The following is a 14146-nucleotide window of genomic DNA, read 5'->3' as shown; positions in this document are numbered from 1 at the left end:
GCTTGGAAGGTAAAAGGTTTGGGGCTTTTTGTGTTCATTTAATTTGATTTTTGTGAGGCCATCCTCACCAGTGATGGCAAATTTCCTCAATTCGTGCAGGCTGGAGAGGGTCAGGAGAGAGAGGATGGAAACAAGGAAAAGGGATTTCAAAAAGCCAGAAGGACTTTACTCAAGAGAAGCAAGAGGCAGCTGACTGTTTAATAAGCATGTGTCTAATGCTTTCAAGGAGCACAGGAGAAAGGGAGGCAGGGAGAAAAAAAAAAAAACACAAGGTATCACAAATTTCATAAGAGGAAATGGAGTTAACACAGACACATGTACAAAACAAAGTGGCTGATTCATGGCCCTGCTTTTTGCTGTCTGCCTCTTCTGCTCCTCTAAAGATACCCTACAGCTAAATGAAAAACCCTCCACTCACACTCACTCGACTTCCAAATTAAAAACATTTTACAGGTTAGTAAATCTCCAGCTGAGGTGATGTAGCAAAGAACAGCTGTGAAGTAATTTTGATAATGATGAGAATAATAAGCACATGGCAAGGTTCAGGGCTTTGCTGTTGCAGCTTCAGTGCTCCTGAATAGATAAAAGTGATTAAATACTCCTGATTATCCCTGACCAATATGTAATGGATTTACAGCCCTTTCAATTAGTCAGTATTTGCTTAGGACTCATTATTTTGTCTTTGGTTAAGTAATCAGCCCAGAGACTCATGTTCTGTCTAATTCCTCTGAGCCAAGTGGGTACAGGGCACCTGACCTTTGAAATGGCCATAGCTGGGAGGCAGGAATAACCACTACTCCAGCAGAGACACTGGCTATTCCAGCTAATCCTGACCCCACAGGCCAGATCAATGCACCTTAGTTTGCTACTAATGTCCTTACATCAAAATGATGGTTTAGAAATGTGGATCTATCGCTCCTAGCTTTAGCTGTGCTGCTGGCAGAGCAGTTCGATAGTCCCTATCATAAATAAATCGAGTACCTTGTCCTGAAATCATTACGCTGTAACCAACATCAGCTACCGTAGAAATTTACAAAACTTTGGTAGAAGAAGAGGTAGTTAAGCCTTATCAAGTGAGAAACAATTTTACAGTGAGAGGAAGAGGAAAATCAATTGATAATTTTACCAGTTTCCATTATTTCCCACATGAAGTAAACTACAAAGAGTGTTAGTAGGTATTTTGTGGAACCGTGTTTTGATGCCTAAGTAAAGCTATAACAGTCAACGGAACACTAACACCTAAAACCATTTGCAAGCAGAAGGATAAAGATAGCCCATAGAAAGCATTGCTTTTTCACATATTTTATCTCTCTCCCCAAAATGTGAATATGGCTGGCTTTTGACATAATGGACTTGAAGAGAAACTAAAGATGTGCTTATTCTCACAGCTATGCAACTGAAGAATTAGGGAACCTGTAAGCCTTCTATATGTTTCAAAAAAGCAACACAGGACACGTTTGCAAGCTGCTGCTTTGATTTCTCTAACATCCCACAGCGTATGTCAGCACACACAGACTGGGGCTCTCTCTTCCACCACACACATAAGAAGTTTGTGTAAACAAAGACCAGCAACAAAGAATCCAGAAGGCAGAGCTTTGTATATGCTAAACCAAGGAAACCCCTTTTTTGTCCTTAGGAACATTTTGAATAGTTCAAAGCAAAAAATGGTTACTTTATATGTAGGTGTTATTCCATGCCAAGACTTGTAACCTGTCTCTCTCTCTATGCATGTATGTGGGTACTTATATATGTGTACATATATATGGGGTTCTTTCAGATTTGTCATGATTCCAAGAGCCAAGAAAAAAAAATCTAGAAGACAACAAAAAAGAAGTAACAACAATTGAGCCCTAATAATGGTCCAAAAATTATGGGGACAATTGATTTTTACTAATGATGAATAAACCTCATTAAGCACATGAATAGAAATCTATTTTGGTTTTGGGTACCACTTACTGTGAGATGCTGGAAAAGCCACGCTCTCATGATATTTGTTGCTACTTTGGGGAATATGCCTCTTTTCTTCTGACGTTTTTTGTCCTTGTCTGGGTCATCGTCATCCCCTGTACCAGGTGAGGCTACACTGTTGTCTAAACCATCTCCTACAATGAAGAGAAAAACAGGAAGGAGGAGACATTTGATGAACAAAATATAGAAGCCAAAAAGTATAATTAATCACCAAGGCACTACCACAGTTTTATTTTGATTTGCTAGATCAGGCACATACAGTTTCCCATTATATATGAGTGCTGATACAAATATGTAAAAATTAGAAACCATGTCTCTCAAAATACTAATTTTGCATTTCACACATGCATATATCATTAATTCAATTATAATTGTGTGCTTGACACGGTGCAATAGCTCTTTGTCAATTATGGGATTCAATGTGGGAAAACCTGCCACAAGAAAACCCATTCACTCTAAATGCATCCCTACAACCATTCTGAATACGTACTGTAAGTAATCAAGTTAAATGTTCTGTAGTCTATATATTCGAGGCCCTCTGCAGAGGTGGCAGTAACCATGTCACCGTTCAGTGCACATAACACACTGTCAGATGAGCCCCTCCCCGTAACCATCACCTCCCGACACACATACATACGCACGTACAAACGCATACACCTAGTATGACCCTGCATATAGCATTTGCACGACATGAGAACTTCTACATCTCTGCATCAGTGATTATTATCATTAAAAAAAAAAAAAAGATGCACATCAAGGTAGAGCTCTCACTTAATCAGAACTTTCTATCAACATCTTTCTCTTCTGTGCTTTTCCCTGGCATTAATTGTGCATTAGCAAAAATCATTTACTTTTAACAGTCATAGTTATTTTTTCTTGCCCTCCAGCAAAAATGCCTTGAAAGCCTGCCTGGAGGGCATCTAAATTATGTATCTGAAAAATTCTTCTGGCAAGGCATTGCAGGACCCCTACTTTCTTAAAATTCATACGAGCACGTCTTCCTGTTTTTGGGAAGGCATCAATCAAGAGCAGCAATATATGCCATATTCCTACATTAATATTTGAACTAATAACTTTTAAAAAAGGAAAGAAACAAGATCCGACTTGTGGCATAATCAAATGCAAAATAAATGAAGAATACTGGGACAGCACTGAGACTTTATAGATTGCTGTGTTTTCCTTACACATCATTAGCCCGGAGCCACACGAAAGAGGAAAACAGAGAAGTGGAGAGTTTATGCTCCCTGCTGGTGTTTAAGAAGCCGAGGTCCTGGAAGGACATCTGGGAATTGTGCTGAGACGGTGGTTTTTGTAATTTAAGAATAGACATTCATTAGCAGTAAATGCCATAAATCCCATGCTAAGTAAAAACCTTGTCCAAGAAAGCCTAAAACAATAAACTCTGCTCAATGTAGCCTGAGCTAGACGCTCCGTAGCTTCCTGAGGAATGCTATAGATTCATGAGCTAATTCCTATAGCCTTGTCTAGCACTGTAGTGCTACTAAAAGAAATACGTTGCTGCTACATACAGTCCATTTGCTCCAAAACTTGCATTTCAGCTCCATCTTCCCTCCTGTGCCAGATCACCATTCTTCCACTGCCTCCCCTCTGAAAAGCCAACCCTTTTGGACCGGAGAGACAGAAAAAGCCGCAGCAAAGAGCTGGCAGATTAATTTTATTGACATTTCCATTTTCACTGCAATGTGATACCCTCCATCACATGGAAGAGATGACCCTCACTATTTACAGACTGACAGGCCACTTCATTACAACCACCCTGCCCCAAGGCAGAGCAGCTCCTTTCCATCTGCCCAAACACCAGAGCAAGACCCTGAAGTCCCTGCTTTCTTTCTCATGCTCCTTTCTCTTTTCTTTTTTTTTTTTTCCCCTGTTTGTTTTGTTTTGTCTGTTTCTGTTAATGATAGAGAAAGGAGAGTTGAATCATAGCAAACTAATCGAAGAGCTTATGGAAACTCTATATGCTGTAACCAACTGTTCACTTTTGCAAGATGTTGGTTATTTAGAAAGCGCTCCTTTCCATTGCCCCCTCCCCCCACACACTTTCTGCCCTACCCCTCTCCCTCTCCCATACACACACACACATGCACACACACACTTTCCACTATGCCAAGGAACTGCTGCAAGGCAAATTCTTACAAACACTAATGGCTTCTGACTGCTCCTTGGCAACCCCAGCATTTTAACCTGGGTGGATATGCTCTCCAAAATACAGACACTGGAGCTATCTCATCAGCTGTTCATGTGACACAGATGGAGAGTGGCTATTAGGAGCCAGGCAATGGGCCTTGGGGATCTGAGGTGCTGTACTGTAGCCTCAGGCAATTTTGAAAAGCAGTACCCGGAGATGGGGGGGAAAAATCCCTACTGAAAGCACAAGTTTGAAGTCAGTCAGTCTGTTTGTCTATCTGTCGTGCAGATAAAGATATCTTTGTCTCTTTATGTAAAAGCAATGTGTGTATGCACAGGATGCGTGGAGCTACAAAACTTCTGCTCTGCGCCATCCTTTCATACCACAGAAGCACCAGTCCACTCTCTGTATGGACAAATTCCCATTCATCTGCATATACATGCCCTCCTGTTTGTGAGCATCCTCAGCAGGAGTCACTTACATGCTAAATCAATGTTTAGACATTTTGGAGAGGTTTTTCATATCCTGGTTTTAAAAGGCTAATAGCAGCCCAGGAGAAGAAAGTCCAGCTGAAGTTCCCATTGCCTTCCCACCTTAATCAGTGGTCAAAACAGTAAGTTAGCACTTCCCTAATCTGTTCCACAACCTCATGAAAGGAAATTAAAATATTGTACCTCCAAATGACCCCAAAAGATGAATACAGCAAGATTTGCTTCTCCTGGTGAACTACAGGGCAAATCCTGTTAAGCTGTATTGTCACATTGTTAATAGGACTACAACAGCTCACATTAGCAGATACAGATTTTAGTGGCAAGAAATCATAGAAGCAGCCCATAACTGACTTTTCCAAGATGGAATTTTTTATTTCTTGGATATAGAGGTCCTGTTCCTAGTTTACTGTATCCAAATAAACATGAGTTACTTCAAATGAAGAACAATAAATTATCAAAAGTGAAATAAAATGAACAGACATGAAAGTCACTCAATGGCAGACTGGACTAACTCGATTTTTAACTGCTGTATGAAGGAATCCAAATCTAAATAATTTAAACCATCATTACAAGTTATTCTGCTTATATGAACTGTTTATATCTTAATTCGGATGGAAATTTGTAAGAAGAGTAGAGTCGAGTACTAACTTGTATGGAAATAGCAATTATATAAGCATAGTTATCCCAGTTTTCAAGTGGGGAAATCCAGTCTAGATTTTGGCCCACTGAGTCCCTTTCACACAGCAGCTTTGCGCACTCTTCACTTACTCATTCTTGTGCAAAGAGTAGAAGTGATTGCAAAACCCTATCACTGTTCCAGGAAAGTAGAGAATTCTGAAGTGACTCTCTCTTTGTGGAAGTGTCAATGACTATGCAGGGTTCAAGCCAGTAAAGAATTAGACATATTACTCAGTTTAAGATTATATCAATGATCTGTAATAGTCTCAGTAATCCCTATAAAAGATGGAGCGAGTTTATAAGAAACTTTGCAATGTGACCCGCACAGAGTTCCTTAGAGACCTTCTCTTCTAGGGGAAGGGTTTGCGGAGGAAGCTGAAGATGTGAGTCTTTTTTGCACAGCAGGAACTTGGGTTTCCACACTAGCTCTGTGTGCAGACACTTTTAGCATGTGCTGAGGGTATCTTCCAACATTATCATTTTTTTTTAAATTGAAATGGAAGAAGACTACTACCTTTTCTTTTAAAAATACTGAATAAGTAGTTGGAGCAGAGTTTCCATTGCACCGTAATTTCAAACTTAACTTACTGCAAACTGATTTCCTTGGACAGACTAGCTTGCTGATCCCAATGTTGATACAGCTAAGGACTCTTCGGGAAACAGACTCCAGTCCTACAGAAGGCCTGTCCAACCTTATTGTACCGATGAATCCCTCTTTGACAGTCCTCTACACTATCAGTATTATCTCAACCACAGTCGTTGTTTGTGTTCCTCACAGAGTAAAGATCCAGCAAGAGATGAAGCAAGTGCTGTTTAGAAGCCGCTCATCTAGTCTTTTCACCATTTGTGAACAGGATGAATAACAAATTCCCAATATATGTAAAATGATAACTGAAAAGGATAACTCAGTCAGACCAAAGCACAGAAGGCTGTTAACAGCTCAGATTCAAATTCTAGAAATAGTTTCTATTACCATCATAACAAGCAGAGCAGTAAGAAAAATGATTTTTGGAAAAATACATTTCAAGACGCAGCGTTTGAGTTTCTTCACCATGACAGGTCCCTTACAGCTTTATGGTTTGTCATGTTAAAGGAAAAGAGAGAAGAGCAGAGGTGTTTGAGGCTGGGGGAAGACAAGACACTTCACCATTTTTCTAAAAATAGTGCAAGCAGTATGAAAATCAAGTTAAAGGAAAGCTGCAGTGCACCATGCTGATCTTAAGTAAACTACAATCTTTCAGTCCAGTATTTTGATGGAGTAGAATATGTAGCTATAAATGCAAAACAAAGAGGAGACTCTCTACGCAGCTTATGTTCACAATCTGTAATAATTTGTTTGTACTTACAATGTGTCCATTCAGACACATAAGTATTGTAAACCATCATTAATAAGGATGTTCAACTTAGTAATATGATCCACATCACCACCAGGAAAAAAAAAAAAAAAAGTTAAAAGTCTGGTTAATTACCACTGCCAAAAGCTGGAAAGAGAAGTGTTTTAATACGTTTTGAAGATAAGACAGCCTGTGCCATAGGGAGGACTAATGGAGAGGGAAGATCAGCTCCAGAATCAAAGACCCTTCAGGAGAACTCCTTATCTCCATCCCACCCTGTTAAAATCATCAGGCTTTTAGCCTTACAGCTTCAGCAGATCACAACTCTTTGAACAAAGTGCTGGCTGTGGGTTGTTTTTTTCTCTTTATGGAAGTTGACTTAGTCTCCGTAGACCACAGAAGGAATACTTCCACTGCATCTTACTGCCTCAGGAAAGTGAGTTAAAATATGTTGTGGGTAGCAAACCTGGGATTTTGAAAACCATAAGCAGCTCAAATGGGCAACCCAGTTTAGAGCTGTGCCACCGTCAGAAGTGCTCTGCCAGGATGTGTTCTGGTTGATTGCAGGAGCAAAGGAGCCAGCAGAATCTGTTGAGGCCTGACAGAGGCATGCTAGGTTCACCTGCATTCCAGGTTGACCCGCATGCTTAGCAACCACTTGCCCCATCCTGGGGCAGAGTGTTCTCAAGTCAGCTGCTGCAGTCAGCCCCCTGTGTTCCCTCCCATTTTGTGCCTCTGAGACACCAGACAGGTCTCATGGTGCTATGTCATATGTTTCAGCGAGCATCTTGGAGAGGACGAAAGGTTGGACACTGGTGTATTAGGAGGAACAGGAAGACTTCAAACATTTAGCATCTCTTACTACAGAGATGTTATTCTTTTGCACTTCTAGCAGCAGGGAGGAGATAAAGAGTTGGCCTTCTCTTTGCTGTGCTTTTGGAAGATCTTGTGCTTTCCAGAACATAACCCAGCAGTTCGACTGGGCTGACACAGTAATGATGACATATACAAATTTCACACAATCTGGGCATTAATAAATACTGTAAATTCAAACAGGAAGAAAGGGAAGATAATTTAAGCCGCTATCAGACCTCACCTACAAAGCTATTCTACTCAATCTAATCACATTTTAGCATAGTATGTCAATCAGGAGCTAGTCCCTATTACCATCTGGCAACATGTGCTAAAGGTTTAAAGAGTTGCACAGTATCTGCTGTCTAAAGTGTAGTTACAACAGAGACAGGATAAAAACTGTTTCTTCGCTATTTCTGGATGGACACCTTTCTATACTCACTAACGTACCTAATTTTCAAAAAAGTATTTACAAATATTGTGTTATTTACTCAAAAGTAAGAATGACATTCCAGCTTTGTTACTGTTATAGCCATGCGTGCTATAAAATCAGTGATTCAGATCTTTCAAAATTATTTGCAGAACTGTAATGTTTCACATTTCCCCTTTTATTATTTTCCTGTTCAAAAACAAGAAAAAAGACTGGCTTTTTTGTGTCCTTAATTGTCTGAGTTTAAAGCTTGTGTTTATTTGTGAAGTGAACAGAGAATTCTTAGAGATTACATTCAAAAGCCCACAACTTTTTTTTTTTTTTTTTTTTTTTTAGTTTTTTAAGGAGGAAACTAATAAACACTGGTTTAAATTTTATGCTCTTTTGTACAGCCAGGAGGTTTGTGGTTCATTCATTATAATCCAACATTTTTTCACATCAGGCGAAAAAAAATGTTCCGATGTAGACATGGGGAACAGTAAAGCAACCTGCTAATTACTGATCTCTCTTACGTTCCTGCTGTGCTAAACTGTCCGGACATGTCGAAGTGAAATTTTTCTGCGATTTTCAAGTGACTAGTTCATGGCCCACTGCCGTGGAGTGCAGGAGAAGGGATGAAATGCTTTAGTTTACATGCAACATTTACTAACTGTGTGGGTTTTCCGACATTAAAGAGGGGACAGTGACCCATGCCACCTTTTTCACACTCAAAAGAGCACTGAAAAAACAGTCTTCATAGGCTTACCTCAGGCTTCCCTGGCCCTTAACACCCTCCCCCCAGGGTAGGAGCAGAAAGAGAAAAAAGAAGGGATTTTATGCTCCTTTCTCTTCAACTTTTCAGGCGGTATAAGCAGCATTTAGCAAATTCAGCCTCCAAATGGCTCCAAATGCTCTGAGCTGCAGGGGCTCATCCTTTGTTAGCCTCCCTCTATTTACACAGGATTTACGCAGGCTCTCCACTGAAGAGACCACATGTTTCTGACAGAAAGCACTTCCATTCACACTGCATCAGGCAACAGGATTGTAACCACTGCAGCTTCACGCTGACCCGAGATTAGGGATTTCAGCAACATTGAGATGGTAACAATCTGCTAACTAACGAAAATTATCCATGGAGAACTCTGCTGCTTACTCCAGTTAAAACTACCGTGGCCAGATAGATTAGGTTACTTAAAAGGACAATTAAGAACTAGCTACTGTCAAGAATATGCGTGTCCATCTACAAATAACATGCACACACAGAAAAATATCAGCAGGAAAAAAAATCAGACTGCAGCTTGGATTAAAACAATTTCACCCACTGGCTGAAGACATAAAGTGTAAAAACAGACAGATGGACACATATGTAAATGTGGCTGCATTTGTTTCTCTGGAGCTGGCAAGTTAGTAATAACAGTATAGTTTGATAATTTATTTTCCATGGTATTTTCACACTGGTTAACTGGGCAGGGGCAACATCCATGTGGAACTTCAGGAGCAGAAAAACTCCTTCAATCTAACTGCTACTGGGACAAACAAACTGAACTAAGCAACCTCTCTTGGCTCTACCTACAAGACCTCAGTCCTGGAACCCAATATCAGCCTGGGGATTTTTAAAATGTAGTGTTTTTTTAACTCAGGCCAGTCAGGATTTCTGCACTATTTTTTCCAGATTTAGCATTTGTGTCAGGGTTTTTTGAAATGGATTACACACACACAAGCACAACAAATGTTCCTGGTTGGAGCTGGTGTTTTTTCACTCAATAGTCTTTCACAGGGCAAAGGAAAATTACATAGGAACATAGGGCCAGAAAGGACCATGCAGATCCAGTTTTGATTAGTTTTATTTTGTTGGTTTAATTCAACAAATTATTTTGCTTCTGCAAAAAAGGACAAAACAATTTACTTCTGTACTAGTAACTCATACATGCATCTGATAAGCACATAAAAAGTACACAGTATATTCTAAAGTTCTCCATAGTATATCATAATAAAGCTCTTCTGGGCACTCAATGATTCATTTTTAGTGATCTCTCAAATGCCCTTACCACAGTTAACACTCAGATTTTATTAAGGAAGAAAGCAGGGACAAATGTCCACTTAAGTCCCAGCTCTCAAATTCAACTCTGCTTGCACTGCAGTACCTAAAGCTAAAGCTTTTTTAATGTTCAATTCACCTCCCCTGTGTGGCATTTCTGCTAACACAGAGTTCACAATCTTTCAGCCCCAAACACAGAAGGCTGCTATCTTCAAGTCATCCAAGGAATGTGCCAGATACTATCATCTCCCCTGCAATACAAAGAACCAGAAAGAGGCAGAGACTAAAAGGAGACCATACTGATCAGGTTACTGAAGTCCAGAAAGTCTTTCCCAGAATGCTAAATGTTAATCTTTGAACCAGTAAATGTTATAATTAAGATCCTTGTAGCTGGAGGAAATGCTAGCTGGAGAAGTCAAAGGTACAGCCATTTGAAGTTGTACTCTTTAGCACGTTTATCCTAATCTTACACCCCTCATGCTGGCATAACTGCCATCAAGTACTTTGTTCTATTCAAGCGAAATTATCAGTAATGTCAGTGGCAGTTTTGCCTGAGTAAGGAGTGTAAGTCCAGATCCTTGTCGCTTTCACAGAGAATTGCAAGCACTGCACAATTCTATAGGAGATAGACTCATTAAAACTTGTGGTTTATGCTGATTTATGATGCTCTTCTGTTTAAAAGTGAATCTTACTTTGTACCTCACCAGGAAAGTGTTCAATGCACTTGTTTCTACATGGTTATAATTCAAGCACCCCCACCACCACCACCTCAGCACAAGTTGGGATGTTTACTGCCAGGTTTTGGCACCTAGGCTGAAGGAAAGCATTATTAAATTAGGTTTAAGTATTTTGCCTGTTTCAGTAATTACTTTGTAGTGTGAATGTAAATAGCTGTTATTCTGTTTAAATTTTTCATCCTACTAAACGCTGTCACACAAAATGTCCTTGTGCTGCAGTCTAAATTGAGTTATTTTTAAATTTCTTTTTTACATATTTTTAGAGAAATATTCTTAGCATTCTCATAGTAATTCTGTTAAGAATACCAGCTGCACACTTTGGCTACAGCTGAGACAACAATAACAAGTCATTAAAAAATCAGGAGATGAAAAAACTTTTTTCTCTTTTTTTTTTCCCCTAAAGCACATCTTCTTTAAAAGACCATTTTCTTTTTTTAGTTCTCTGTCCCTGTTTGAGTAAGTGGAATAATGTTTTTAGTTTCCTCAATGAACTGTACCAAAGTTAGTATACATTAAAAAGCTATATTTTAAGTAGCGTTTCTTATTTGCTATCCTGTTATTTTTGTCATTAGAATAATATCAAATGTGGGCAAAATAGCCAAGTTCAATTAAAATTCTACCTGCAGTTCAAGTAATTAAGTTCAATAGTATCTCATCAGCATTGACTCTTTAACATTTTGTAGCTGTTTACATATAGCAGAATGTGGAGAACTTAAAGTGGATGATGGCTAACATGCTGTACTGTTCTTCTTCATTAAAACATTAATGTACTTTCTTTAAGAATAAAAATGGCCTTTTTTGAAAAGGAAAACAGCCATCAGAGGATCTCAATTTTCCCTACAGCTGTTACAACTTATAAACTGTGAGATATTTTAATGTCTTGCAGTTCCCCTTAGACAACATGATGTTGGACAAAACTGCTTGTTAAGGAGACATCCCTTAGCATGATGCCCTCTAATACAACTGGAGTTCACACACTGTCCACATTAGAAAATCCTCTTTTCAGGGTCATTTAGCTATTAAAAAAGCACGAAATGAAATACTGCATACAAGTACACATTCATAGAATTTTTTCATAATTTAAAAAAAAAGTTAGTACTAGAAACGTAAGACATTCCTGAGAGCTACTAACTTAGAAGCTTCACTTATTAAAAAGGACATTTGTTAGGCGACAAGTCCAAAATGCACATTAGTCTATCTTAAGATGTATTTAAAAAAATTAAGGATGGCTGAATATTAAAAAAAAAATAAAAGATGTTTTAATAGAAAGGTGTCAAAATGAAGCATAAAAGCTTTTTCAGGTGATAAAATGTACACAAATGTGTATATTACATAAAACACAAATAAGAGTACCATCTCAGTATGCATTCACAAACACCTGAGCAGCATCTGAAAAGATGCTTGCTGTGAATGCATAGTCCAGAAAAGAAAATACGGAACAACTCCAAACTTGGCAAATCTTACATACCATAAGAGCTCCAACACCTATGCACAGTAGGGTGGATTAACCCGCTGGGTGCTGCAGACATATATATGCACCTCCTCCTAAAGTGTTCATTTGGCTGGCAGTCTGGAAAATGCCAGAATGTGAAGGGTTACGTGGGAACACTGACAGTCTGCTTTTGTAGGTTTAAGTTAAAGCCCATACTTTCAATATAGTGTGCTAGGTATTTGGAAACACAACTAATACTGTTTATAAGTGGTATGCTATTTGGTGCTCACAGTAAAGGGCTCGATCCAGTGCTCACTCCAGCTGGTGAATCACGTTCCTGATGACAACCGTGTACTTTGGATCTGCCCGTATTTACTTTCAGGGTAACATTTTCCGGGAGTCTTTTCCTCCAAGAAGTTTTTTAAAGGTAAAGCGTAGACCATCTGTACCTCATCTGCTATATTTATTGGATGCTTAAAAGTGATTACTGGAAAGGCCTGAAACGTTTTGTCTTTCAAGTTCAATAGACAGATTATAAGAGCAAGCGTTTGGGAGCCAAAGCCCTTAGCTAGTCCTTGCTAGTTTCTTAGTCTGGCTTCAGCCATGACGGAAGATACAGTTAAGAATAATCAAATGCCTCAAACGGGAAGAAACAGCAATAATACAGACATGAGAATACTGGTCAGAAAATTTCAATAGAAGGAAAAAAAAAAGGCTATCTTTATGATTTCAGAGAGGCTCACAAGCAAGTTATTTTTTCCATCATACAGTTTTACTGAATTGTTTCAGGATAATGTGATTAAACAAACAAGAAAAAAAAAAAAAAAAAGAAAAGGGAAGGGAAGGCCATGGTCTTTTCCTCCCTCTGAACCCAAACTATCCTATCAGATGCTTTGGACCTGCTTTAAGTGATCAGAAAGAACTGGCAGAGCAACACATAATTTCACAGAAACATAGGGAAAAGCCTTTGACAAAAGTTTTGATAAATTTGATTTAGCAAATAAGGAAGCATAAAAATTGAAAAATCACAGGGTACTGACTTGTTATAACACTATTTGCTTAAAAGTTCACAGCAAAAAACTAACGCACAGACCCCCTCTCTGACACCTCATGCTTTGCTTTTCTGTTCATAACCTGCAATTTCATTTTAAAACTTGTACTGTAGTAGAAAGTGCTGCAAAAGAGAAATATGCAGTGTTTACAAAGACTTCCTAGGCTGGTTTGTGTCCCTGAGCTCTTCGTAGGGAAGAACCTCACAAGTTGGGCTCCGGAGAGCTTCCACCCACTGCCCTGCTCCCCCCTTCAGAGGCAATGGGGCTGGCTATATGTAGGGACCCCAAATGAAAAACCTGGCAAGTTATGAGACTTCTTTTCCTCTAGGTTCAGATTGGTAAAACTGAGTTTCCCCTGGACAGGCTGTTCACCTAGCCAGTTAGAGAGCTGACATCTATGCCATAAGATCAAATCTAAGCCCCACCAATCAAGTAGTAGTCTGGGCTAAATTTGCTGATGGAGCAAATTTCCAGATCTTGATCACACGAGGCAGGGGAGTCATTCTTCTCAGTGATAAAGTCACTGAATGCACTCTTGAGGAGATAAAAAATTAAGAACTGGCTGACTTTGCACCATTTGAGTGAGGTATTCACCACTGACCCAGAACAACAGAATTGTCGTGTTCTGACACCAGCTAGGAATCACTGTAGACATGGTCATCTCTGACTCCTTGCTGCAAGGCTGTTCACAGGAATCATTTCTCATCTGGCACCTAATCTGAAAACTACAGTGTTTAAATGCATTATGCCTTAGAAGAAACTTCACACAGTTCCTCTATCTCTCTCTTTCTCCCCCTCCTCTTGAAAACTCTGAGAGGGCTTGGTAGTCAACAAAACAAAACCAGCAAATAGGATTTCTGCAATTAAGGTTTGTCTCAAAGTCCTTAACTTCCCGTTGCCATTTAAGATATTTTTACTTATGTCAGCTTTTAAAACTTTACCAGAAATTTATGCAGCAGCTAAGAACTGAGATGCTAACAGTGTTGGAGCATTATTTAACACAAGA

The 14146-nt window shown here is 39.2% G+C and overlaps 1 protein-coding gene across 4 annotated transcripts in view; it reads right to left on the bottom strand.

The window, feature by feature from the left end:
- MEIS2 (Meis homeobox 2) overlaps positions 1–14146 on the bottom strand; it is a 172799-nt gene that overhangs the window by 119058 nt on the left and 39595 nt on the right. For all 4 annotated transcript variants that reach the window (XM_065839790.2, XM_065839789.2, XM_071809347.1 and 1 more), the window contains exon 8: positions 1957–2102. In XM_065839790.2, coding sequence (XP_065695862.1) covers positions 1957–2102 — 146 coding nt within the window. The remainder of the gene's footprint in view (positions 1–1956; positions 2103–14146) is intronic.

Source organism: Patagioenas fasciata, chromosome 5, assembly GCF_037038585.1.
Source record: "Patagioenas fasciata isolate bPatFas1 chromosome 5, bPatFas1.hap1, whole genome shotgun sequence".
NCBI lineage: Eukaryota > Metazoa > Chordata > Aves > Columbiformes > Columbidae > Patagioenas > Patagioenas fasciata.
The sequence above is the reverse complement of the archived record's forward strand: the minus strand, read 5'-3'. Positions and strand labels throughout refer to the sequence as shown.